The 27,704-nt window shown below is 41.7% G+C and overlaps 1 protein-coding gene across 1 annotated transcript in view; it reads right to left on the bottom strand.

Annotated features, from left to right (window-relative positions):
* The window catches only part of PPM1L (protein phosphatase, Mg2+/Mn2+ dependent 1L), a 60,286-nt gene extending 35,831 nt beyond the window's left edge, over positions 1 to 24,455 (bottom strand). The window contains exon 1 of the mRNA XM_054283022.1: positions 23,912 to 24,455. Coding sequence (XP_054138997.1) covers positions 23,912 to 24,310 — 399 coding nt within the window. The 5' untranslated portion in view covers positions 24,311 to 24,455. The remainder of the gene's footprint in view (positions 1 to 23,911) is intronic.
* Between the last annotated feature and the right edge of the window lie 3,249 nt (positions 24,456 to 27,704).

Here is a 27,704-nt window from a genome sequence, read left to right as displayed (position 1 = left end):
TTTCCCCTGGGTGACTCCTGGCACGGGGACAAAACCACAGATCTGGGTCTGACCCAAACAGGGTTGCCCTGGGAGCCTGACCCAGGAATTCCTCCTGTGGGGTGAGCCCTGCAGGGAATGAACATCTCACACCACAGCAAAATGCACTTTAAAAAAACCTGGCAAACACGGTTCCTCCTCAGGACCTGAATTCTTTTAAACTCCCTTTGATACACATGAATAAAGCACAAATTAAGATTTCCTCCATGGAAGTTATTTACAAATAGAATAATCTTAAATGTATTGTCTTTTAAAAATGGATATTTTAAAAAGATTTAATTATTTTTATTATTTATTTTAAATTTATTTCAATTTTTATTATTTCTTTTTATTATTTATTCGTTTTTTATTATTTAGTTCTTTTAATTATTTAGTTCTTTTATTATTTAGTTCATTACTTAGTTATTATTTAGTTATTTTAATAATGATGAAAAGATTTCCCTTTTGTTGCATTCTGCCTGGTTTTAGTCATAATTTTCATCAGGGCAATAAGAAGTCTTTAAAATAATTAAATAAATATCATTGCCCAGACTGATTCCACTGCAAACAGACACACTTAAATAGACAAAAATTCACCTTAAAACAGCCTGGACAATTACTTTAAAAATAAACAGATTTCTTTTTATAAATAAATTATCCAACCATTGATTGGGTTCAGCCCCTTGGGTCCCCGGACCCATCAGATCAGAGTTGATTTCCATCAGTACCAGGAGAGCAAAGAGAGAGCAAAACTAATTAACACATCTTTATTGCTACAAGAAAATGTGCTGGGCAGAGCCTTATTTAGCAAACTTCCAGCTATTATTAGATTATCTGTGACTTTTCAAGGAGCAAACATCAAATGGGATGGCTGCTTTCACATGACAGCAATTACAAATTCAGAAATGTGGCTGAGATGATGCCAAACAGGTCAGGAAGCACAAAAAGCCCATTTGGAATTGGACACATTTTCCATTGAAAAATGAAAATAAATGGGATGGTGAGGATGTGTGAAGTGCAAGCCACGAGGCCAAGAGAACAAAAATGTGCTAAAGAAATGGAATAATGTGGCATTTCAGTAAGATGGAAGTTATTGATATATTGAAATTATTGATGTGTTCAGTATTGGCTTGATGAGGGCAGCAGCTGAGCTCCAGCTTCTCCCCCCAACTTAATTTATAGTGGTACCACTGTCAAATAAATAAAAAAGAGGAATATTGGAGTGGTTTGCAACACAAATCAAATAAAGATGCTGGAATAACACAGCACAGAATTATTGATTTATTGGGAGTTTATCACCATCCCCTCACTTCAGAGCCCAGCCAGGTGTGGTGACCTGGCACACAAACACCATCCCAGATCCCTTCATGGAAACTTTTATCCCCAAAATTCCCATTCTTTTTCTCTGGCAGCTTTTCCAGGACCAAACTGTTTTATTTCAGCCACCCTGTCTCCATGAGGTACCTCTCACATCGATAAAACAAAGAGTAGAACAAAGAATAATCCACTTTAACTCTGCAAACACCGCCCACATCCAAAGCTGCACACACAGAGCTGGGTTTTAAGCTGAGCAGAAATTTCAATAATTTCAAGCCATTTTTATAGGTTCAGTCACCTCTCTGGAATAAATGAACTCATGTAGTTTTAGCTGAAAAATAAAGCCCAGTAAAACGCAGGTCCTTCAAGGAAGCTCCTTCCTGGGGCTCCTCCAGCTCCAGAGCTCTGATCTGATCTGATCCCTGGATTTAGCTAATTTCAGTGGATATATATATATTACAAAAAATAACCCCAAATATCTATATTTTGTTTGTTTATCTATATAAACTGAAATATATATATATATATCTCTATATACACTGAAATAGCTAAATATTAATATTAAAGAAACAATTATTTATTAATTATATAAATATAAATATAAATAATATTAATATTACAAAATATATATTATATGTATAATATATTATATAATATATATAGTTTCATATATAATATTTTATTTATAATAGCATATATATTATATTATATTATATTATATTATATTATATTATATATAATATATACTATATAATGTATAATGTATAATATATAATATAATATAAAATATATACTATATACTATATACTATATAATATATACTATATAATATATAATATATTATATATTATATAATATATATTAAATATTATATATTATATATTTATATATTATATAAAAGTTAAAAACATTATATATCTATAATTTATAAAAAATATAAAAATGTATATTAAATATATATATTCCCTCCCTTTTTCCCTTTACTTCTTCATTATTTTTTTACACTCTACTTCAGCCAATTGCGCTGTACACACAACAGCTGGGGAGGAGCTCCAGGGCTTTTCTCTGCTTGTTTCCCCTCACAAAGCAGCCCACAAACAAGAAAAAAAACCCCAAACCACAGAAATTTTAGACTTGGGAGAGGCAGAGCCAACCCACCTGCACAAACCAACCTCATTTCAAGGTTTTTATCAGGACAGCACCCAGAGGAGCTGTGGAATTAGGAATGCCATCCCCCTTTTTTTGTTTTTAGCGCAGAGGAGGAAGCAAAACCCACGGAGAATTAACCTGAGAGAGGGAGGAAAGTTCAGCTGAAGAGTTTGAGTGGCCAGAAGAAGCAGGAGGAGGAGCAGGGATGGGGTGAATCCTGCATTAAAGGATTTTTGGGAGCTGTGTGTTGATGCAGAGCAATTCAGGGCAGGTAAATGAAATGTCAGCCTCGTGGAACCTCTGCAACCCAGGCTGGAAATGCAGAGAGGTTGGGGCTGTTTTTGGGGAGATTGGGCAGAAATGAGTCCCAGGGTTGGGACCTCTGGTAGCTGAGGAAATACCACAACGTTTCCTTGGAGCATTTTTAATTTTTGCTACAGAAATCCACACTTCTTCTTCCATGAGGCACCAAAGCAAGAGGCTGGAAATGGGGCAGATTTCCTGGTGGTGCCTGGAATATCCTATTTCTGGTGACACCTGGAATATCCAAATTCCTGGAATATCCAATTTCTGGTGACACCTGGAATAGCAAAATTCCTGGTGACACCTGGAATATTCTATTTCCTGGTGATACCTGGAATAGCAGAATTCCTGGTCATATTTGGAATATCCTATTTCCTGATGACACCTGGAATATTCTATTTCCTGGGACGGAATATCCTGAGCAGGGGTCACCCTCAGGAATTTTCTCCTTGTCCCGTACTGAAATGCTTTCCAATAATTTTCCTTCTTTTTAAAGAAACTACAACTCACTCCTCCAAAAGATCCACCACAACCCACGCTGAAGTTTCCATAATTATTTCTAATATTTGAACTCCAAAATTCAGACATATAAACTTCTTTTTTTCACCAATATCCAACATTCCTGCTGCAGCTTTTCTCCTCAGCAGGGAAAGCAAGGACCATCTCTTGCAGAGCATTTATTTCTCTGTATAAAACCCCTGCCTTGGGAGAAATATCTCTTTAATTTCATGCATATTTAAGAATACCAAGTGGGTTTTATGCAGCATAAAGAATATTTTCTCCCTGGCAAGGCAGCCCAAGGGAAGGGTTATTTGTGACCATCACTGGGATGTGCTGTCACACTCAGGACACTGGAGGTGCTCCCAGAAATGGGAATTTTCTCCCTTTACCGTCACAGGATGAGGGCTGCACACAACCATGAAGGTTTTTATGTAGGAGAAAGGAAAAAAAAAAAAAGATGGGGAATAAAATCCCATTAATTCTGCCAGGAAGAGCAAGGAGCAAGAGCTCATCCCAAAGAGCTCCTGCTGCAGACACCTCCTGGAACAGCAATTCTGGTGTTTTATTTATTTTGGGCTGCTGAGGGCTGAAGGAAACTGCTCGTCCAGTCAAAATATTATCAAATTACACAGGGGGTTTGTTTCAATTTGTTTTCATTTCTATATATATTTTTAAAAAAAAGATAAATTTGTAGGCATTCTTGCTCTGACAGGAAATTCCCCCAGTTTGCATCACAGCTGGGATGGTCATTCCCAAAAAGTGTATTTCCATGGGTCTTGGAATGAGATGTTTGCTTGCAACACAGCTGCTCAGAAAAATTAAATTAAAAATTAAAAATTAAAGAAAAAGTTTACTCTGCATGATTTCTATCGAGTGGTTCAGAAACAAAATAATAATAATAGTAATAATAATAATAGTAGTAGTAATAATAATAATAATAATAGCAGTAATAATAATAACAACAATAATAATTACTATTACTATTACTATTATTATTGCTATTATTATTATTATTATTATTATTATTATTATTATTATTATTATTAAATGAACTAAAATAGCAATAATTTTAAGTTCAGAAACTAAAACAGAAATAAAAACATGGTTTTGGTACAGTAAGTAAGAATGAAATTGAGACTTAACCTGCAGTTCTTAGAGATTAACAGCCTTTACACTTCAGCAGAATTTCAGAATTTTCTCTTCTTTTCTACCTTCCTTCAGCGTGGAAATAACTGCAAGTTTTTCAAATGTTAACTTTTCAAAAAGGAAATCTGCAATCAATATTTGCCACAGGATGGTCATTACCTCAAAACAACCCTAAAGAATTACAAGAAACCCCTGTTATTTATTGGGATTGAGGAAGATCAAATAATCAGAGTAGGACAGTAAAATGAGTATGAAACAACTATAAAATGAGTGTAAAGTGAATATGAAATGAGTCTAAAATGAATATGATCACATGCATGTTTTAAAAATTAAACTGCATTATTTCTCTGAAGAGAATTCATATCTTAAGACAGGATTAATTCCAGATGGGGGCTAATAAATCCAACAATAATAAACAATTCTAAATGGAATTTGACAATCTGGATTTCGATGGTTTTGAAGCACGAACAGAGAAGTTTGCAAAGCGCTATCCAATAAATAAATAATTATTAAACCCAAAAATGGATTTAAAGGCTCGTGTTTACAGCAGCTACTCAAAACATTTGAGAGCAAGCTGTGCTTTGCCCAGGGAAGGATCAGTGAGGGGAGCTTTGGGATCAGCACCCCATTCTGGAGGCAGGAACATCACAGAGCTCAGCCTCTCCCGTCCCAATCCCATTCTGCACTTGGAATAATTCAAAATAACAAATCTTGCAGCCCCTCTTGACCAACAATGAACACCAACAGCGCCCACAGATTCTGCATCTCCTGGTTTTGACTTCAGCTCCTGGCATTTGGCTCTGATAAATTCAAAATGCAACTTTTCAGTGCGACCTCCTGTAGCTGGGGAAGCATCACGAGGTTTCCTTTGGGTATTTTTAATTTTTGCTACAGAAATCTCCACCTTTTCTTCCATAAGGCACCAAGCTTTGTTCAGCTGGGTTTTCCCCTGTATTTTCCCCGTGTTTTTGTTTTGCTGGAGTGACACCCACGAGTTCAGCAGGCTCTGGACAGGTCCCAGGGCGTTCCCTGCATCAGGAATTGTTGTCATTCCACTCCAGTTCTGTCAGCCAAGCAAACACAGCTGGGAGAACCAGGAGAGGACAGGCAGCAGGGCTGGACACCCCAAAAAACCACAGGGATGAGCTGGATCCAGCTGCAGCCTCAGCCTCTCTGTGTTCTCCTCACATCCTGGTTGATTTTTGGGATTTTTTTGGTCTCCAGGTTCTGTTTCCATCTCCTCCAGATCAATGCCCTGCCAGGAAAGCAGCAGCAGCAGCATCACACCCAGGGAGCCATGCATTATTCAGCCAACATAAAGCTACACTTTTTGCCCTGGCTGGGAAAATTTGAAAAATTGATGAATTTCAATTTCAAGGCAAAGTTTCCAGCAACCTTTACAAAATGGGAGCAAAAAGTTATTCCAAGGAGCTCTCCCACCTGCAGCTGCCCTGGCACAGCAGGGATGGGAGGATGAGCATCCCTTACAGTCACTTTGGGTACCTATAACAATAAATAAATTAAAAATCACTGATCCTGCAACAGCTTGGGTTAGGAAGGATCCTAAAGATCATTTCATTCCACTGGCCCAGATTGCCCAGGTTATTTCTGAAACAATCCAGAGGTAAGAACTGGTTTTACTTTATAGATGATCCCTCTCAGCTGTTCATAAACCTCTGTTAAATGTATTTTCAGGGCAGAAATCCAGGAAAAGGAGCATTTTGGAGCTGCTGCCGTTCACATCCCCACAGTGACCCACAAATGCTTCTCCCCACGCTCAATTCATGACATGAATTTCTATGCGAATTCCTCGTCCAGGAAAATGCATTGCTAACCCTGATAAAACCCAGAGATTGTGCTTTGCAAACCTCCCTGTCCGTGCTTCAAAACCATCTAAATCCAGACTGTTTAATTCCATTTAGAACTCGATTTTTTGAGACATAAGGATTTAAAAAGCTGCATGTAAAATAAGAAAATGTAATACCCACAGAATGAGTAATTAGTACTGAAATCTCTCACACAGAGCAGAATGTAACCCAGATATTCTTATCTTTACCAGAATTCTATTAACAAATGAATTGATTTTGGAAAAGAAAAGGGAAAAGAAGGGAAGGGAAGGGAAGGGAAGGGAAGGGAAGGGAAGGGAAGGGAAGGGAAGGGAAAAGGAAAGGAAAAAGGAAAGGAAAGGAAAGGAAAGGAAAGGAAAGGAAAGGAAAGGAAAGGAAAGGAAAGGAAAGGAAAGGAAAAAGGAAAAAGGAAAAAGGAAAAAGGAAAAAGGAAAGGGGATTTTACTTGTTTCACTGTTGTTTTTAATCTTTCCCTCAAACCTCCTTTGGCCTGCTCAGACCTTCAGTTTATTTTCTGATAAATGAAGAAGTCAAGCTCTTTTTGTGCTGTCCCTTAATGCCATAAATTCTGCACATAAAAGAGGAAGGCAGGGATAGAAAAGCCCCATTTCAGTGCCAGGTATCCAAGGAATGCACCTGGCACTTTAACCCAGCCTGGCTTTGGCCCCTCTGGAATCCAGCTGCAATTTACAGCAGCTCCACTCTTATCCAGGAGATGCAGATAAGATCTAATTAAAATGTTTAATAACTCCAGGAAGTTCAAATGGCCACAGACATTGAAAATAATCACACCCAAAAGAGTGAATGCTTACATGGACACTTCTGAATACACAAACTCCAAGTCAGGCAGCTTAAAAGCCTGGAGTGCTCCAAAATATCCTAAATTATTCCCTAAATTTATTTGGAGTATTTTTCTACTCATCACATGCAGTGCTGCAGCCTGACCCTTGTGACACAACACAAAAAGGCAAATAAGTTGCTTAAAAAAAAAAACAAACAACCAAAAAAGTTGTTTAAAAGTAAAACTATAAACAAAACTTATTTCTCAAAGCCTGAGAATATGCTCTATCATTCCAAATACAATGTTTACTAACTCCAAGAGGTTCCCATGGGGTGGGATATTGATAATTATATTGATAATTGTCACCCCTGAGTGATGCAGGGATCACTGCCCTGTGCCTGGTGCACAGGACAGGGCACAGTGACAATTCCAGCTAATTCCACATTTCCAGCTGCACCTTACAAATCCCACAGTGACAATTCCACATTTCCAGCTGCACTTTGCACATCCCACAGTGACAGTGACAATTCCCATGTCCAGCTGCTCCCACAGTGACAATTCCCATTTCCAGCTGCTCCCACAGTGACAATTCCCATTTCCACATTTCCAGCTGCTCCCACAGTGACAATTCCACATTTCCAGCTGCACCTTTGTTGCTCCCACAGTGACAATTCCACATTTCCAGCTGCTCCCACAGTGACAATTCCCATTTCCACATTTCCAGCTGCTCCCACAGTGACAATTCCCATTTCCAGCTGCTCCCACAGTGACAATTCCCATTTCCACATTTCCAGCTGCTCCCACAGTGACAATTCCCATTTCCAGCTGCTCCCACAGTGACAATTCCACATTTCCACCTTGCTGCTCCCACAGTGACAATTCCCATTTCCAGCTGCTCCCACAGTGACAATTCCATTTTCCACATTTCCTTGCTGCTCCCACAGTGACAATTCCCATTTCCAGCTGCTCCCACAGTGACAATTCCACATTTCCAGCTGCACCTTGCACAGATGCCCAGGGATGGGATGGGAGCTGCGCTGCCTGGAGGTGCCCCTGCAGACACAGGAGAGCACCAAGAGCTGTGCTGGAGTGTTTGGATGCATTTCCCTGCTCTGAGCACTTTCCTGGCAGCCTCTCGAACCCTGACATTTCAATAACGCCATCCCTGGCTGCCAGAGCTTAATGAGAGCAGGAAAAAAGGCACCTCTGATGTGTTTTCAAACTGGTTGTTGGGGAGCTGAGATCCCCTGGCAGCCCAGGGCTGAGTGGGAGCTCGTTCCTGCCACTAATTACTGCTCCCTACAAAATATTTACGTATTTGCTGTTTTGACCATTCATTATCTCTCTCTTTTTTTTCCTTTTTTTCCCCCTAACATGTCACCAGCTCTTGCTGCACAAAAATAATGCCTGGAGGTTCTTTCCTGTGGTGTGGAGCTGTCTAAGCTTTTGGCAATAACGAAATCCTGCTCAGCTTTCTTCATTGGATTTCCTCTCCTCACGTGGCTGTGCAGAGGGGGAATAAAACACAGGCACCCTCACCCACAACGTAATTAATTTAATTTCTTTTTATTGTTCCCAACTCGTCCCTGGTCACCTTGAAACGCCCCTCACGGCTAAGAGCAGTTTTCCTGCAATACACAACTTTAATTCAAGACAGATCTGGAGGCTTTAAATGTTTTATTAAAGTAACTTTGAAAGTGAAAACCAAAAAACCACTTAACTCGATCTTCTGGGGCGTTTTCATCAGAAGAATAAACCCTGTTATGTTCCCTAATTTATTTAAATCAGAGCACAGTGCCCATGCCACATCCCCATTCTCTGAGGAGTTGTGCTCTTGGATCAAAAGCTTCCAGGAGGTTTTGAGTTTTTCCAGGGCATGTTTTTAACTCTCAAGAGCAGAAAATGAGAGAGAAGAAAGAGTTCAGCCCCAGGAACCCACCCGGCAGCACCTGCAGCCCTTCGGCCAAAGGCAACACTTTCATTTCTTGCAGATTCTCCTTTGTGCTGCTCCAGAGAGGGCAAATTATTCCAAATTTTCCAAATCCTGCCTGCATGGAAAGGGTCCTGCTGCAAGGAGAGGGAAAAGCAAGTTTTTTTCCCAGGGACAGGTGAGCACAGGGATGATGCTCTCAGAAAAAAGGGCTGGAATTCTGGGGTAAATTAACTTTTGGGATTAATTCACTTCTGGGGTTCCTGAAACCACCACACTTCTAGAAAGGAAAAGACTTTTCTTGTTTCACTGTTGTTGTTTGAACTTTCCCTCAAAAACCTCTCTTTGGGCTGCTGAGAGCTTCAGTTCATTTTGTGATAAATGAAGAAGTCAAGCTCTTTTTGTGGTGTCCATAATCCACAAATTCATGCAAATAAGAGGAAGGCAGGGATAAGAAAGCCCCACTTCCCCACCCCTGCCTGGCTATTTATATCATTTTTTTTAACTGATTTTTAACTTTACTTTTAACTTTTAACTTTACTTTAAACTTTTAACTTTAACATTTTAGATGCATTTCAAACCAAAATGCATCTAAAAGATGCCCAACAGCTCAAGGTTTGGCCCAGGTTCAAACCAGGGTTTCTCATTTTGGTGTGAAAAAACCACCCAGGTCCATGATCTGGAATGAGAATTGGCGCTGCCCTGACTTAGGTGCCATTAATTTCTTAATAATCCCATTAAACAAAGCACCTGGGGCCTGCAGAGCCCAGCAGGAAGGTGCTGGTGTCACGTTAAAGGCACACAGGGGGAGTCTCACAAAAAACAAATAAATAAAGGAGCAGTTGCCTGTGGGAGAAAACAAGAGAGGGGCTACAAATTTCTATTTTGAGTTGTGATCCTGACTTGTGTGAGAGCAGCCAAGAGACATAAGCAGAAATCTGAGCCTGTAAAATGAGCTGGAAACACCTGTTCACAGAGGTATAACATGTTTTTGTGACCCACTTTTGAGAGGCTTTCAATCAGAGGCCAATTAAAGCCACTGAGACAGGAAAAAACACAAAGTTTTCAATTTTTGGATTAAAAAAAAAAAAAGTCTCAGTTGAATGGTGTTTGCCACTGGAATTGCGTTTAGCTCTCCTGCCAATTGCAGGTGCTGGGAAACTCAGCAACAAAACATTCCAGTAAAAATATCTCTTTTCTGTAATAGGTTTGAGGTTACAGCCTCTCCTGTTACTCACCCACACCATCTTCCCTCCCAGGCAGGTTTCTCCTTAATAAGATGGACACCACTGTGCCAAAAAAGCTTTTAAAAGCTGCACTTGGGACAACTCCTCCCAATCTGCAGCTGCAAACTCGTTCCTTGGCTCTTCTGGGTGCCACCTGAGGCTGCTGCAGCTCAGCTCTCAGGGCAACGCTTACAGGGACACTCCACAACACACAAACCCCAGCTCGGGCTGCTCAAAAGCCTGGGGTGCTCCGAAATATCCTGAATTATTCCCTAAATTTATCTGGAATATTTTTCTACTCATCACATGCAGTGCTGCAGCCTGAGAGAATATACTCTATCACCTTAAAAAAAATCTAATTAAAAAGTTTAGTAACTGCAAGAGGTTCAAACGGCCTCGGATAATGAAAATCATCACACCTGGAGGAGTGAATGTTTATGTGGACATTTCAGAACACACAAACTCTAACTCAGGCAGCTTAAAAGCCTGGAGTGCTCCAAAATATCCTGAATTATTCCCTAAATTTATTTGGAATATTTTTCTACTCATCCCATGCAGGGCTGCAGCCTGACCATTGTGATACAACACAAAAAGGTAAATAAGTTGCTTTTTTTTAAAAAAACCCCAAAGTTTAAAAATAAAACTATCAACAAAATTTATTTCTCAAAGCCTGAGAATATATTCTTAAAAATCTAAGAACACAATCTTAAAAAATCTAATTAAAATGTTTACTAATTGCAAGAGGTTCAAACGGCCTTGGATAATGAAAATAATCACACCTGAAAGAGTGAATGTTTATATGGACACTTCAAATTACACAAACTCCAAGCCAGGCAGCTGAAAAGCCTGGAGTGCTCCAAAATATCCTGAATTATTCCCTAAATTTATTTGGAATATTTTTCTACTCATCACATGCAGTGCTGCAGCCTGACCCTTGTGACACAACACAAAAAAAAAAAAAAAAGTTGCTTTTTAAAAAAAAAAAAGTTTAAAAAATAAAACTATCAACAAAATTTATTTCTCAAAGACTGAGAATATATTCTTAAAAATGTAAGAATATAATCTTTAAAAATCTAATTAAAATGTTTACTAACTGCAAGAGGTTCAAACGGCCTTGGATAATGAAAATAATCACACCTGAAAGAGTGAATGTTTATATGGACACTTCAAATTACACAAACTCCAGCTCAGGCAGCTGAAAAGCCTGGAGTGCTCCAAAATATCCTGAATTATTCCCTAAATTTATTTGGAATATTTTTCTACTCATCACATGCAGTGCTGCAGCCTTACCATTGTGATACAACACAAAAAGGTAAATAAGTTGCTTTTTTTTAAAAAAACCCCAAAGTTTAAAAATAAAACTATCAACAAAATTTATTTCTCAAAGCCTGAGAATATATTCTTAAAAATCTAAGAACACAATCTTAAAAAATCTAATTAAAATGTTTACTAATTGCAAGAGGTTCAAACGGCCTTGGATAATGAAAATAATCACACCTGAAAGAGTGAATGTTTATATGGACACTTCAAATTACACAAACTCCAACTGAGGCAGCTCGAAAACCTGGAGTGTTCCAATACATCCCAAAAGATTCCTTAAATTTACCTGGAATATTTTTCTACTCATCACATGCAGTGCTGCATCCTGACCCTGTGTGCAGCCACTGCCCAGAGCTGTGATACAACACAAAAAAGGTAAATAAGTTGCCTTTTTTCTTTTTTTAAGTTGTTTAAAAGTAAAACTATCAACAAAATTTATTTCTCAAAGCCTGAGAATATACTCTATCACCTTAAAAAAAAATCTAATTAAAAAGTTTAGTAACTGCAAGAGGTTCAAACGGCCTCGGATAATGAAAATAATCACACCTGGAGGAGTGAATGTTTATGTGGACATTTCAGAACACACAAACTCTAACTCAGGCAGCTTAAAAGCCTGGAGTGCTCCAAAATATCCCTAAATTTATTTGGAATATTTTTCTACTCATCACATGCAGTGCTGCAGCCTGACCCTGTGCGCAGCCACTGCCCAGAGCTGCGATACAACACAAAAAGGTAAATAAGTTGGCTTTTTTTTTAAAAAAAAAAAAAAAGTTGTTTAAAAGTAAAACTATCAACAAAAGGTATTTCTCAAAGGCTGAGAACATACTCTTTCACCCTATTATGATAATTAATCAGAATTACAGATATAAACAGCCTGTATTTGCCTCAGAAGGTTAAAGAAAAGAGTTATTGAAGTGGACACCAGCTCCTAGGAGTTTCTCCTAAAAACAGGGGAAAAAAAGTGTGTTTTTAAAAAATAATTGATTATTTTGCCATCATTCTCTTTGAAGATGTGGTTACCTTGAGCAGAATTATCTCCAGTTCTTGTCTGTCTATAATTCCAGTTTTAAATGGAGTCTGAGGAGAAGGTTCCTGATTTCATCACAGTATTTGGCTTCTCATTTAGCTTTTTATTCTGCTTTTATTTACAGTAATGACATCCACAAAAAAAAAACAACAGGGAAAAAAGCCCAACCTCACACAACTAAACACCTGTAGTAAACACCATTCTGCCTCAATGCAAAATAAAAATAATGTGAATATATCAGGGTACATAACAGCTAAAAAAGAATTCAGGTTGATGATTTGAATGTTTGTCAATTTAAACCATCCCAGAAAGTGCTCATTTAAAGCACTGATTGAAATAATTCTATCCCGGAGGCAGGAGATTACTCCTGCCCTCAAAGTTAAAAATAATATCCCCATTAACCTCAGCAACAATTTCCTAATTGCCAAGGATTACAAATCCTTCGTGCAACGCTCATCCTCTGAGAATTCCCTCATTGCTTCACTCCCAAGCCACTCCTGTGACTGCAGTCCTCAGGCTTTTCAAAAGTCAAATTCGGGGATGGTTTTTACATGACAGCACCAAACACTGAGGAGAATGAGGGTGTGTCACCCTGAATTCTCTGTGGATGAAGCAGTTTGATATTAATATTGATATTGATGGGCGCTGCCTGGGGCTCTCTGTGCTGGCCGATGCCAACTGGCACTGGCACCACGGCAGCTGCTCCCACTCTTTGCTCCTCTGTCCTGAGCAACAGCTCGGGCTGGAATTTGTGCCAGCACGGCAGAGATGTGGCAGAAACAAAGAGGGCAAAGTTTAGTGCCCAAAACACCCGGGGTTACAGCACTGCAAGGGCTGCTTGGAGAGCCACAAAGGAGAGCTGCCAAAACACGGGGCTGGCTGCTTCCCCAGCCTGCTCTGAGGGAAAACCAGGAAAATCCTGACCAGGAACCGCCTAAAACAAATCCATCACCAAATAAAACCAGGATCAGCCTGACCAGGAATCACCTAAAACAAATCCAGCACCAAATAAAACCAGGATCAGCCTGACCAGGAATCAAAATCCAGCACCAAACAAAACCAGGATCAGCCTGACCAGGAATCACCGAAACCAAATCCAGCACCAAATAAAACCAGGATCAGCCTGACCAGGAATCACCGAAACCAAATCCAGCACCAAATAAAACCAGGATCAGCCTGACCAGGAATCACCGAAACCAAATCCAGCACCAAATAAAACCAGGATCAGCCTGACCAGGAATCACCGAAACCAAATCCAGCACCAAATAAAACCAGGATTATCCTGGCCCGGGAATCACCTAAAACAAATCCAGCACCAAGGGTGAACCAGGATCATCCTGACCAGGAATCTCTGCACACACAAATCCAGCACCAAATAAAACCAGGATCAGCCTGACCAGGAATCAAAATCCAGCACCAAACAAAACCAGGATCATCCTGACCAGGAATCACCTAAAACAAATCCAGCACCAAACAAAACCAGGATCATCCTGACCCAGCAATCACCTCACACACAAATCCAGCACCAAATAAAACCAGGATCATCCTGACCCAGGAATCACCTAAAACAAATCCAGCACCAAACAAAACCAGGATCAGCCTGACCAGGAATCACCGAAACCAAATCCAGCACCAAATAAAACCAGGATCAGCCTGACCAGGAATCAAAATCCAGCACCAAAAAAACCAGGAAAATCCTGACCAGGAACCACCTAAAACAAAACCAGCACCAAATAAAACCAGGATCAGCCTGACCAGGAATCATCTCACACACAAATCCAGCACCAAATAAAACCAGGATTATCCTGGCCCGGGAATCACCTAAAACAAATCCAGCACCAAGGGTGAACCAGGATCATCCTGACCAGGAATCTCTGCACACACAAATCCAGCACCAAATAAAACCAGGATCATCCTGTCCCAGGAATCACCTAAAACAAATCCAGCACCAAATAAAACCAGGATCATCCTGACCCAGCAATCACCTCACACACAAATCCAGCACCAAATAAAACCAGGATCATCCTGACCCAGGAATCACCTTAACCACATCCATCATCAAATAAAACCAGGATCATCCTGACCCAGTAATCACCTCACACACAAATCCTGCACCAAATAAAACCAGGATAATCCTGAGCAGGAACCACCTAAAACAAATCCTGCACCAAATAAAACCAGGATCAGCCTGACCAGGAATCACCTAAAACAAATCCAGCCCCTCAGGTGTTGGCTGGATTCCACCAGTTTGGCATCTCCCACCAAAGTGCACATCCCTGAGTTAACTCCACTTTGGGGAACTGGGATTGTCTCCTTCCCAGGGCTGCTCCCTGGGAGCTGGAGACTGGTTTTTGCTACTTCTCCGGGTCTAATTCCCCTTTTCTTCCACACCAACAAAGAGCCAGACGTCAGATGTGATCTCCCTTTTTTCACCAACCTTCAGCCAGGATTTCCCTTTCCCTCCACACCAATAAAGGGCCAAACTTCAGCTGTGGTTCCCCTTTTCACCCACAACAATAAACAGCCAAACTTCAGATAATTAGGAATAAATATCCCATGAAAAAATTAGTTTTGTTTGGTGGGATTATCCAGACTGCTGCCCAACTTCCCTGCTTGCCAGCAGAAATAAAACCACAGGAACCACATCACATATATCCCACGTTAAAAAAAACCCAGCACGAAAAGCACCTTCTACATCCTACATAATGTCTTAGACATCTCCAAAAACACTTGAGCAATAAAAAAAAAAGCTATAAAAATCAGAAAAACACCATTCACTCTGCAAAGCACGAAAGCAGATGAAAGCTCAGGGGTATAAACATCAAGAACACTAAAGAGACAAGCATGTTCCTTCTCCCCTTCCTCCTACTCCCACACTTCATTCCTGAAGCACACAGCTTTGGACAGAGATTTTATTTCATGCCAACCACAATCAGATATTTCAATAGCTCAGTGTTTGTCTGGAGGGAGCACACATTCCAGGGAAAATGCAGTGCATGCACAGATTACCTGGAAATAAATCACATTCCCATTTAAAATGAAGTTTAAAGTAGTGGCACAGCACAGAGCTGTATTATGGACCACGCACTTTTCCCCCAGAAGAAATGTTTCACACCCTCCAGCAGTTTTCTTTCGGGAAGAGAATGAAAAAGTAAAGAGATTTATTACATAAAAAAGCATATTGATTGAAAGCAGCACTGTATGACAGCTTCAGCTATTATAACAGAACTTAATAAAATCAAATGTTTACCCCTGAAGGGGATTCAGAGGGAAAAAAATAAAAAAAGGCTTTATCAACACTTATGACAATGAGCAAATCTGCGAGGGATAACATTTTGGTGCTGAAAGTAAATGCAAATAAGTGCTCATTTCTCCGGGGGAGCTTTGAGGTTTGCCCACACGAGGAGCTGTGGCTGATTGTGATGCGGCTCAGCAGTGAGAACACCGCCTGTGACTGTGTGGCTGGAGATGTCACTGCTCCCACAGCTGGGGAGCAGGCAGGGTCACACATGATGAGAGCAGGAGACGTTCCAGCACCACAGCCAGTTCGTAGGAGCAGCAGGACAGTCCTTTGGGCTGCCTCGCTGCTCTCGGGGCTTGGGGATGGGCTTAACCCAAAGAATGACGCTCCTTCCTCCCTGCCCTTGTCCCCTCTGCTCATCCTTCCCTCCCCTTGTCCCCTCTGCTCATCCTTCCTTCCCTCCCTTTGTCCCCTTTGCTCATTCCACCTTCCTTCTGTCCACTCTGCTCATCCTTCCCTCCCTTTGTCCCCTTTGCTTATCCCTCCTTCCCCTGTCCACCCTGCTCATCCCTCCCTCCCACCCTCTCGTCCACTTTGCTCATTCCACCTTCCTTTTATCCACTCTGCTCATCCCTTTTTCCTCCCTGCCCTTGTCTATTCTGCTCACCTCTCTTTCCCTTTGTCCACTTTGTTCATCCCTTCTTCCTTCCCCTTGTTCACTCTGCCCATCCCTTTCTCTTTTTCCACTCTGCTCACCCCTCTTTCCTCCTGTCCACTTTTCTCACCCCTCTTTCCCCCATCCCCTTTTCTCACCCCTTTCCCCCATCCCCTTTTCTCACCCCCCTTTCCCCCATCCCCTTTTCTCACCCCCCTTTCCCCCATCCCCTTTTCTCACCCCCCTTTCCCCCATCCCCTTTTCTCACCCCTTTCCCCCATCCCCTTTTCTCACCCCCCTTTCCCCCATCCCCTTTTCTCACCCCCCTTTCCCCCATCCCCTTTTCTCACCCCCCTTTCCCCCATCCCCTTTTCTCACCCCTTTTTCCCCCCTGTCCCCTTTGCTCCTCACCCAACACCCCAATCCCAAGATCCCAGCTCAGTGTTTCCACCTCCAGCTGCTTTTCTGGGATGGCTTTTCCACAGGAGCAGAAAGAAAAGTGGATTTCTCCTCCATCCACATTATTTGATGGCAAACCACTCCAGAGCTGAGAGCCTGCTCTTAACAACAGCTTTCTGTTATTTCTGGTTTTTAGCAGGACCAAAATATTCCCCTTGATCCTTCCTGGATCAGGCCTGATCTGGTCCAGGCTGTATTTGCCATATAAACATCAATTTCACGGCATGAATGAGCAATTATTTCAACTAAAATTTACCATTCTCACCAGTCTTGCTTACCCTGAGTATTTGTCAGTATCCTGGCACCTGCAAACCTTTCTTCTCTCATAAACTGTAATGAAATTTGCATTTTTTCAAAGCCATGCTGCTTTCAAATGAAACCTGCTTTTGGCACGAGCTTTAAACTGCTTTAATAAAACCAGCAGTGTTTAACATTGAAGTGTTAAACACCAGCTAAAAAACAGGAGTAAAAGCAGATAAAACAGCCCAAAAGAGAGAGAAAAAAATCTGCAGCTTGTTACAACTCCTGATTTTACACACAAATGGCAACAGCCTGGAGATCCAGCATGGACATTTTTGTCAGGATGAAAACTCCCTTTTGGGATTGCCTCATCTGTAGCCTTTGCTGTTTCCTGACCTTCTGGGTGAAGTGAAACTCTACAGGCTCATAAAGAATTAGGGTCATTAAATGTTGCCGACCATCTCCTGCGTGGGAGAGCTCCTGGGCTGGGGTTGGGCCAGAGGAACTGGTCTGGCCAGCTGGGCTGGGATCTGGAGAACCTGAGCTCCAGCAGGAGCAGCCAGAGGGAACCTGGAGCTCCAAAATCTGTTTTAAAGCACAAAATCCATCCCAGGGGACCTGGAATGGGTACAGCTCCTTGGGACACAGCATTCCCTGAGGGTTTGTGGGGTGAGGGACAGGAGTGTGGCCACAGGACCAGCAGGGATGAGCAATGGGGGTGAGGAGTCTGTGTGGGGCACAGAGCAGGGGGTGCAGTAGGGCCCAAAGGGTGCTGACTTCACTTAAACGTGGAGAATTTACCAAAAATTATTGAGTGAAAAACTGGAGCAAGAGGCGTGTGACTTTCTGTGCATAATTAGAGCAGCTGCTGCCCTTAAATGAGGTTTGGAAGTCTCCCTGCAAGGGCAGAGATTCAAAGCAGGAGGAGCACACGAGCATTTTGTTCTTTTTCCCAGATCTGTCAGGGTTTCTATGCTGTGCTCTGAGGGAAGAGCAAGAACTAAACCTTAAGCCCTGAGAAAAATGAGTGCCAGGTTCCTCTGCACTGCCTTTCCTACACTGCTTTGGGGTGGAAGGGACCCTAAAACCCATCTCATCCCATGGGCAGGGACACATCCCACTAGACCAGGGTGCTCCAAAGCCTTTGGACACTTCCAGAGCTGGATCCCCAAACCTGGCTGATCTCACAGCATGATCCCACTCATTTCTGAGCAGATCAACATGTCCAAAAGCTGCTGGGGCTGAGGAAAGCTGGAATTTCACTTCAGAGCAGGCAATACCTGCGTACTGAGGAAGACACAAAACCCCAGATGAAGAGGGGCGGGGCTGAAAAGTGCTGAAAAAATGAATAAATAATTGAGAAATGCCAAAAGCAGTGCATGGGAATCCTGCCACGAGCATGGGACACGGCCACAGTGCCAAAACTGCTGCAGGAAACTGCAGCCACCAGCAGCAACCAGCCAGCAGCAAAACACAGCAACCACGTGCCAGGAGATTGTTTCAGAAGTGAAACTGCCAGAAGCCAAATCACAGCTTTAAGGCACAATTTACACCGTAAATATTTGGGTTTCTAGCAAAAAGGGAGGGAGGAGAAATCCTACTGTGCTCCAAAAGAGCTGCTGGAAACGCCACATTGGAGGCAGAGCAATCTGCTGGTTTAATTAACCCACATGACAGAGGACCTGAATTTTTTTTTTCTCTCACACAAAAATACCCAAACTCCTGAGCTAGGGAACAGAAATGATTAAAATCCCACTGCTCCAAGATTGTTTCCTCCCCATTCACAGCAATTCCCAACAGGGACACGTCCCGTGAAGGAGTCTTGAGTTCCTCAAGTTCATGGGGAAAACTTCAATGACTTTCATAATCTGAAAGCCTCTCATAATCAAAATTGATTTCATTAAACCAGTGGCAATCTGTTGGCAGCCTGAGAGCCCAGACAGGGAAACACACCGATTAAAACAAAGCTGGCAAAACACATTAAAAATTAATTGGCTTCTTGATTGTTATCAGAATTGAAAAAAGGCTCAATCCTACACCCAATGATACAGCCCTGAATGGCAGCAATTAAAGTCCCTCCTTCCAATTACAGCTTTTTACAGCATTTTAATCAATTTTTGTACAGCAAATGAGCGTAGAGTTTAACCCTGAATTGAATCAGCATGGTGTTGTAGGCTGAAAATCATAATCCTGGAGCATGATATGCAAGAATAAAACTTGGATAAACTGAACAAAATGACAGGAATGTTCCTGTAGATCATTTCTGACTTGTGTTTTAGGCCACTGGAGGGGAATTCATAAGCAGATTTGGGACTTGCCTATCACCATGACCTCACCTATGTAAATATTTATTCAAACATTTGGGCACATTGCAATAGATTCTAGATTAGAAACCAAAGGAAGTTACTATAAAAGGAAAACCATGCTGGCAGTTTCTGTTTAAAAACTGCAAACCCTCAAAGGCTTCTCCTTACAACTGGGCTATAACATCCAGAGAAACTCCAAAGCCTTGTTTGATTTATTCCTACCTTTTATAAAATCCCAAGCCATCAGTCCTGAATGGCCTTGACTCAAAGCCTGATAGATAAATTTTCATTGCTGACATTGCTTAAGTAGTTCAGCATCACAAGGATGGGGCTGGAATGAGAATTAGCAGATTAAAAAAACCACCAAAAAATGAACTAAAATTGTGAAATTGGCAGCTTTCTCTTGTTTCAGCACAGCAGAAACACCTTCTGCTGTCAGGATCAGAGAGCTGGGCTGGAATGCACAGCAGCTTTATTCAAACACGGCTGGCACAGTGCCCTCTCCCCCAGGCCTCACCTCAGCACTGCCATTCCCACAGCCTCACACCAGCTCCTCAGGACTCTCCACCATTATCTTCTGACCTTTCCCTTTCTTTTTTTCCCTTTTTTTATTTTTTGTGTCTTTCTCAGTTAATCAGTAACCAGAAACTTCTGCCAGCACCTGGTGCTGCTGATATCAAGGTCCTGAGCCCCACTTCCACACCGTTCTCTCCTTCCCCATCCCAGCTCCCCAGCCTTTCCCCGCGCTGGGAATAAAAAATAAAAATAAAAATAAAAATGTGTATTTTCCATCCTAAACCACTGGCTCAGCAGCTCCAGAGCCCAAATATTCCAGGCAGAAAAAGTTCTTCCCCACAGCTACACATCATGGACAAGTCTCGCCACGTCCCCGTTCAGGAGGTGGAGGGAAATAAAAAAGAGACATTTTTTTATGAGACAGTTACTGAGCTGTAATTTCCCACATCCGTTTACAACTGCAAACAAGCCCAGACAGAGGAAGGTACTATCTATTACCATAATTATTTTTAAAACCTTCACCCCACAGGGTTAGGGAAAAACCAATGATTTACAGCAGAGCCATAACTATAAAACTGCAGATGGGAGCTGAGCTATTTTGCCCTTGTCTAATGCTGAGATCTCATTAAACTGCGTGCTTAAACCTTAAATATTTGAGAGTAAATGGTAGTTAAAATAGGGAAATCACTCTCATTAGGCAGCCAGCCTTTCCTCTGCTCAGCTTCCCAGCTCATCATTTGTTATTTGGTCATTTGTGGAGTTTGACGCTGCTCCATCTTCCAGCCTGGACAGCCCAAAAATTCCTAAATAAAGGGAAAAATGGCAAGAAAAAGAAAAGCACTCAAGCCATTTTTAAACCTTAAAAAGAAGCTGATGAGAGAACAGAAATCTTTTTCTTTTCTAAGTTCAATCACCTTGAAGGATGATCCTTTGGCCAAAGTCAATCAGTGAGACAACAGGCAGCAACTTTTCTTTATTCTTTATAAATCTAGAAAGATGAAAGGAAGATCTAGAAAGGTCTCTTCTTTGACCTCTACCTGCTCAGCAGCTTTATTATTATTATTATTATTATTATTATTATTATTATATGATTATTATTATCACCATCATCATCGTCATTACCATTATATCATCGTCATCACCATCATCATCATTACCATTATATTTCCAAGAAATTAACTTTCAATAAAAGAAGTTTCTCCAAGAAACTAACCTTTAATAAAAGACTGCACCACACACCCCACATCCAATTTTCTCTCTGAAATCTTCTTGCCTTTCAGAAGTTACTGCACCAAACTAGAGCATTAATAATTATTTTTGCTTGCTCCCTTCTCGAGCCACCCACAAAATCCAAAGCAATGTCTGCCAAACTATCCTGGCTAAAACTGGAAGCTGGAAGAGGAAATGACATAAGAGAAAAGTAGAATTTGTGCAAAATGTTGGTGATATGAAAGCTCAGAAATCTTCATAAATTAGCAGTGCACAGTAATTGAAGCTGCTTGAATCACGCTCCTCCATCCTTCCACTTCAATGGGATGTAGCAGGAAGTAATTAATGGAGACAGGCTCCCTTGCATATAGCTGCAAATAATTCACCTGGCATCTCATTTCTGGTATTGGCTGCTTGGAAAAACAAATTTCTCCCCATATAGAACAGTCTATTTCACACGTAACCCCAGGGATCAGCTGTTCTTTATTCTTTAAATATACATAAAGAAATTTAATGGGAGCCCATATGGAAAATTTAACCTTCACAAAGGCTTCGCTAAGTGCGTAGATGAAGTGTTTCACAGAGTATTGGATGTTTATAAAAAATGAAAATAAATTAAGACATACAAAACCCCCATTCAAATAGAGACACAAAATGTAGTGTTATGTACTAGGGATTAAATAAGAGCATAAATTTTTGTTTCTTCTCTCGCTCTCTACTCAAAACCTGCTAGGAATAAAAACTGTTCCTCATTATTTCTTCTTTTTTTTGCTGTATGCTCAGCACACACTTCATGTTCTTCTGAACAGTTTTACCTAAAATGTAAAACTCGAAACTAATTAGGTCCTCAACTTATTTTTGTAGGAGTAAAGGCCATGAAGAACACTTAGGATTCCATTATGAATAACAGATGCGAGACGGGTACATTTATAAACCACTAAATTTAGAAAAGATCTGTGGAGAGTTCTGCTGAACCTTTCAAAATTAAAAACCTGCCTGTGCTTTGCCACTGAATCCATCAGAGCGAGTTCTGAGGAAGCAGAATACAAAAGGCCAATGAGTTTTCCACGGGTCCAGCATTAATGCGTGCCATGGATGGAATTTCAAGATGCCCAACAAAGCAGGCAATATCCACGGGGCACATTAGCGAAATGTCAACATTCCCTGCGTTAGTTGGGGGTTATTCAATACCCTCCGCTCGCCACCTCGTGCAGGGCAAGCTACAAAATTAATGAAAGAAATCAGATCCCCCTTTCAGCCAGGATCCCACAACCTCGGAGCGCTCTGTTTGAAAACACCACTCGGATCCTTCCCCAATTGTCTGGGCTGCTCGGTTCCCACAAGGAAACTCAGCTCACACAAAGGCACAGCCCGGCACCTTCCTCCGGGCACAAAGGAGCCAGATGGCCCCAAGGAACTGCTCAGGGCTCCTGGAAAAAAGCTGGGAACGCTTTGGGACACACGGACATTGCCACCCGTGCTCCACAGACATCGCCAGCCGTGCTCCTCCGTGCCCAGGGAACTGGCCTGGGAATGCCAGGAGGAGCTGGCACTGCTGTGCTCACCTGAAATCAGACAGAATACCCCAAAACAGAGCTCAGCGTTTTTTATGAAGCCGACAATCCTCAAAACCCAAAGAGTTTGCGTGAATTTAAGGGGGCCAAAGAGCCGACACTGCGAGGAGAGCCCAGGTCCCTTCCCAAGCCTGGCAGCCGAGCCCAGGGCCTGGATTTTCCAGCAGCCCTTCCAGGTTTAGCAGGGCAGCAGCTGCCACCCCTGTGCCCCGTGAGTGCCTGGGCACTGCCAGAGCTTTTCCAGGAAGGATTTGGACTCTCGGATCTGGAGGAATACCCTCCCTCACGGAAAATTCCCAGCGTTTCTCCCATCACCCCAGCGGGTTCCCTCACACCCAGCCGGAGCTGCTTTGCCACACAAGGACGCACTCCTCGTCCTTGCCCACAGTTACGAAACGCGTGCCTTGTGCCACACCAAGAGCTGCGTGGCAGCACCACATCCTCAAGGCAGAGGAAGCTGCAGTTCCAACATTTGTCATCCGCAAACCCCCGGAATACCCCGATACCAGCGTGCCCGGCAGAGCGCCGAGGTCGCCCAGCCCCGAGCGCCACGATGCCGGCTCTGCTGCCTTCCCTCCAGCGCGCTTTAATGACATAAACTCCCAAACACAATTCCCAAACACCGCGCTGTGCTCGGCTCCCTGGACAGGGAATTTCCCAGAGCACATTTTGTACACTTTAGCATCCTCCAGCAGCGCTCCTGTTCCACCTCAGCCGCTGAGCCCGGCTGTGTCCGGGGGAGCAGCCAGCCCGCTGCCAAAATCACATCACAGCACACTTGGCTGTAACAAAAGATGACTCCGGGGAGTTTGTGCTCATCATCGTTATTCCACGCACGTCAGAGCCACCTCCAGCAGCCCTGCCTTCAATTAAACCTCTACTACTGCAAAGGGCAAAGGGGGTACGGGCACATTTGTGCCGTGCTGAGAGTGGAAGGGGTAAGGAGGGATAAAGGGAAGGGAGGATTACACAGCCCTTTCTCAGAGACAAAAAGCAAGGAAATCCCCTCCCCACAATGTACAAGACAACCACACAAACCTGGTGGGTGAGAACACATCCACGCCTTGCCTTGGACCATCCTCCCTCCCGCACCCCCCTTTTTTTTGGTGTTGTTGAATTATTGGTTATTTCCAGCTGAGCACTTGCCTCTCCTCCGTGCCCATCAAATATCCCGAAGATGGAGGGGTGAGTCTTGTTCACCAGGTCGGTGATTACTTCGAACCTGTCCTCCATGTGATCCCTGCGGCCTTGGATGGAGTAGACAGCCACGTTGTGGCTCTTGAACTCCCAGGTCTTGGAGAACTCAGCGTCCAGCACGTCTAAACCCCCGAGCCTGTCATTCTGCATGATCTCGGCCACCTTGCCCTTCACCATCTTCACCGCATCCCTGCTGGACTTAACAATGGTTTTCACCTCATCCGTGTGGAAGAAATAACTCCACAGGGCCAGGCTGATGCACAGCAAGAACAGGGTCTCCGGTCTGAGCAAGAAGTAACGCATGATCCGACCCAGCAGAGACAGCAAAGTCATTGTATCCTCTATCATTTATTATCGCGACCGTGTCTCCCCACAGCATGCAGCGGGGCGGCTCCGAGCCCGGGGCCGCTCGCTCAGTGCATGCTCGGCCGGCCGGGCAGCGCCGAGCCCCGCGCTCCGTTCTGCTCCGCTCCGCTCGCTGCGGCTCCGCTCCCGCTGCTCCCGGCGGCCGCGCCCCGGCCCCGCGGCGCCCCGTCCGTGCCGCGGGGGCGCGGGCCCGCCGATGGATGCGCCGAGCGCTGCGCCGCCGGATGGCTCCCGAACGCCGCTGCCCGCCGCGGCTCGGCTCCGCTCCGCTCGGTCCGGAGGTGGCTGCCAGGGCCGCCCGCGGTACCTGCGTCCCGTGTCCCCCGCGCCCGGCGCCGGCCCGCCCTCCTTCCACCCGGGCGGAGCGTCCCGGCCGCCGCCCCCGCCGCGCCGCTGAACTACAAATCCCGGCAGCCCCCGCGGGAGCGCCGCCGGTGTGTGGGGCATGCTGGGAGTTGTAGGCTGGGAGCGGCCGCGGAAGGAGCCGGGAGAAGGGAAAATGATTTAATCCGAGTGATTTAAGTAAAAAAAAAAATTAAAATAAAAATCAAAATTATTTAATAAAAATGTAATTAAAATATTGAATCAAAGTTATGTAGATAAAAAAATTTAAATTTAAAAAATCAAAATTATTTCATCAAAATGTAATTGAAATTATTTAATCAGTGATTTAAATAAAAATGTGTTAAAATTAAAAAAATCAAAATTATTTAATCGAAGTGTAATTAAAATTATCGAATAAAAGGGATTTTAATAAAAATAATTAAAAATTTAAAATTTAATCAAAATTATTTAATCAAAGTTATTTGGTATTTGGATGAACCTGGGATACCGAGAAGTGTCCCTGCCCATAGGATGAGATACCCCTTGAAGTCCCTTCCAGCACAAACCATCCTGGGATTCTTCTAAAGGATGAAATTGACCCTCGTGTGTTTCCCAATTCCATTCACAAGCTCGCAGTCAAAACGGAAACAAAACAGGATCTTGTCAAATAAACCGAGAGTAGAGTTTGCCAAGGTAGCATTTTGTTGGAAAAACCCCCAAAGCATCTCTCTTCTTTCTCTGCCCCATTTGTGAAAATTGCCATTTCGCTGCACTGACAGCACTGAAAGCCACGAGCCGTGTGTGCGAGCAGAATAATATATAATAGAAATATTTAGATTTAAATATAAACAATTAAATGCCGTGCCTGGGCTGTTTGCTGCCAGCTGAGGGGCACAAAACACAAAATCCATCAACCAACTTCAGAGTGCGTCAGAGGCAGCACGAGAATCAAACACCTCAAACACAAAGGGAATTAACAAACCACAAAACCCCAAAACTGAAATTCTGACTGAAAAACTTCAGCTAGGAGCATTCCAAGTTTTTCAGCAGCTCCTCTGGACTTTTGTTACTCTGTTCTAAATTCTTTTTTTTGCCATTTCTTCCAAAGATCAGCTGGAATAAATGACAGAACCCCAAGCCTGCTCAACCCTAAGTTAACAATTTCAGCCTTTCTGCACCCCATTCTTAAATCCAGCTCTGAAAACCACCAAAATTAATGACAAATATTAATTATAACCATGACACTGCTTTAAATGTAAGAGGTGCAAACCAATCTGTTAGCATTTTATCCGAAATTTTCCATTTCAGGCCTAGAAAAACCTCTCCCCTTTATCTTCTCCTTTGTCATGATGTGCTTGAGTTGTGCCACAGATTTTTTACCAAAAATGCCAAAATTTGCACCTGTGAGCTGGGAAATGTGGTACCAGCACAGGTGTTGCAGCACCTGTAGCTAATGAGGCTAATTAATTAACTTAAAGTACTTAATAAATACTCAGGGAAACTGAGAATGAGTATCCTGAACAGAGGAAAACAAGAAGAAAACAATATTTTTGATTCTACAGAAATGTGCAGCTGATAAAAAGCTGTGTAGCCAATAACTGTAATGATATTATTGATACTAATGATATCTATTGTGGCTTTTAAATTTCTCTTAATTTTATATTAGGGAAAGAGAAAATAAATGTAAAATAAGGATGATGCTACTTACTGCTATCAACCAACTAACAATTTATTTGTCATTTTACTGCAATATAAATGTGTCATTTTCTATTAGCTACAAATTGTGTAGCTAATAATTCTAATAATATTATTATATTACTATATCTATTACAGCTTTTAAAATTATATTAATTTTATACTTAAGGAGAGATAAAATAAATGTAAAATAAGATGGGTGTTGCTCTCTCCCACCCAATTTGTTTTTTATTTGTCATTTTACTGTAAGATAAATGTGTCACTGTCTATTAGCTACAAACTAATAATTAGCTGCAAGATAGTAATTCTACTAATAATATTAATATAGATGTTCTATAATATTATTATATCACTATCCCAATTATGGCTTTCAAAATCTATTAATTTTATACTTAAGGAGAGATAAAATAAATGTGGAATAAGAAGGATAATGTTCTCTCCCACCAATTAATTTGTTATTTATTTGTCATTTCACTGCAATATAAATGTGCCACTGTCTATTGGCTACAAACTGTGTAGCTAATATTCTAATATTATTAATATCACTATCTCTATTATGGCTTTTTAAAATCTATTAATTTTATACTTCAGGAAAGATAAAATAAATGTCAAGCAAGAAGAATGTTGCTCTCTCCCACCTACAAGTTTGTTATTTATTTGTCACTTTACTGCAATATAAATGTGTCACTATTAGCTACAAACTAATAATTAGCTGTAAGCTAGTAATTCTAATAATATTGGTAATATATTTTAATATATATATTCCATAACATTATTATATCATTATCCCTATTATTGCTTTTAAATTCTATTAATTTTATACTTAAGGGAAGATAAAATAAATGTAAAATAAGGAGGATGCTGCTCTCTCCCACCAATGAATTCATTATTTATTTGTCATTTTACTGCAATATCAATGTGGAACTGTGACTTCTGTGAGGTTGTGTTTCCCTGTTGGCAATTTGGGTCCAGACCCTGGAATTGTGAAGGAAATGAGGAGGTTCCAGACCCCACAAATTTTTTAAAAATATATATAAAGCAAAATAGAAGTTTTAAAGCAGTAGCTAGTCCTTCTTCTTAAACTTCTTTTTCATAAGTTTAAATAGTATTTTATAATTAGAAAAGTCTGCATTGCAGGCTTCAAATAATTAATTATTACCTCAAAAGTAAAAATAATTTCTGTCATTTCTTAATTAGACAGTTTAACCTTAGAAGACCTAACTTATTGCTGAAATACTACAGAACTCACAGCCTGTAAAACTGCAATATAGATAAGAAATAATAAACATCCAAGTCCAAACACAAAATACATCTCAAACTTTAATCCCAACCCTAACACAAACAAAAGAAGAAGATA

Source organism: Melozone crissalis, unplaced genomic scaffold (genome assembly GCF_028551555.1).
Source record: "Melozone crissalis strain CALT ecotype California unplaced genomic scaffold, PUWL_Pcris_2 ptg000034l_1, whole genome shotgun sequence".
Lineage (NCBI taxonomy): Eukaryota > Metazoa > Chordata > Aves > Passeriformes > Passerellidae > Melozone > Melozone crissalis.
The sequence above is the reverse complement of the archived record's forward strand: the minus strand, read 5'-3'. Positions and strand labels throughout refer to the sequence as shown.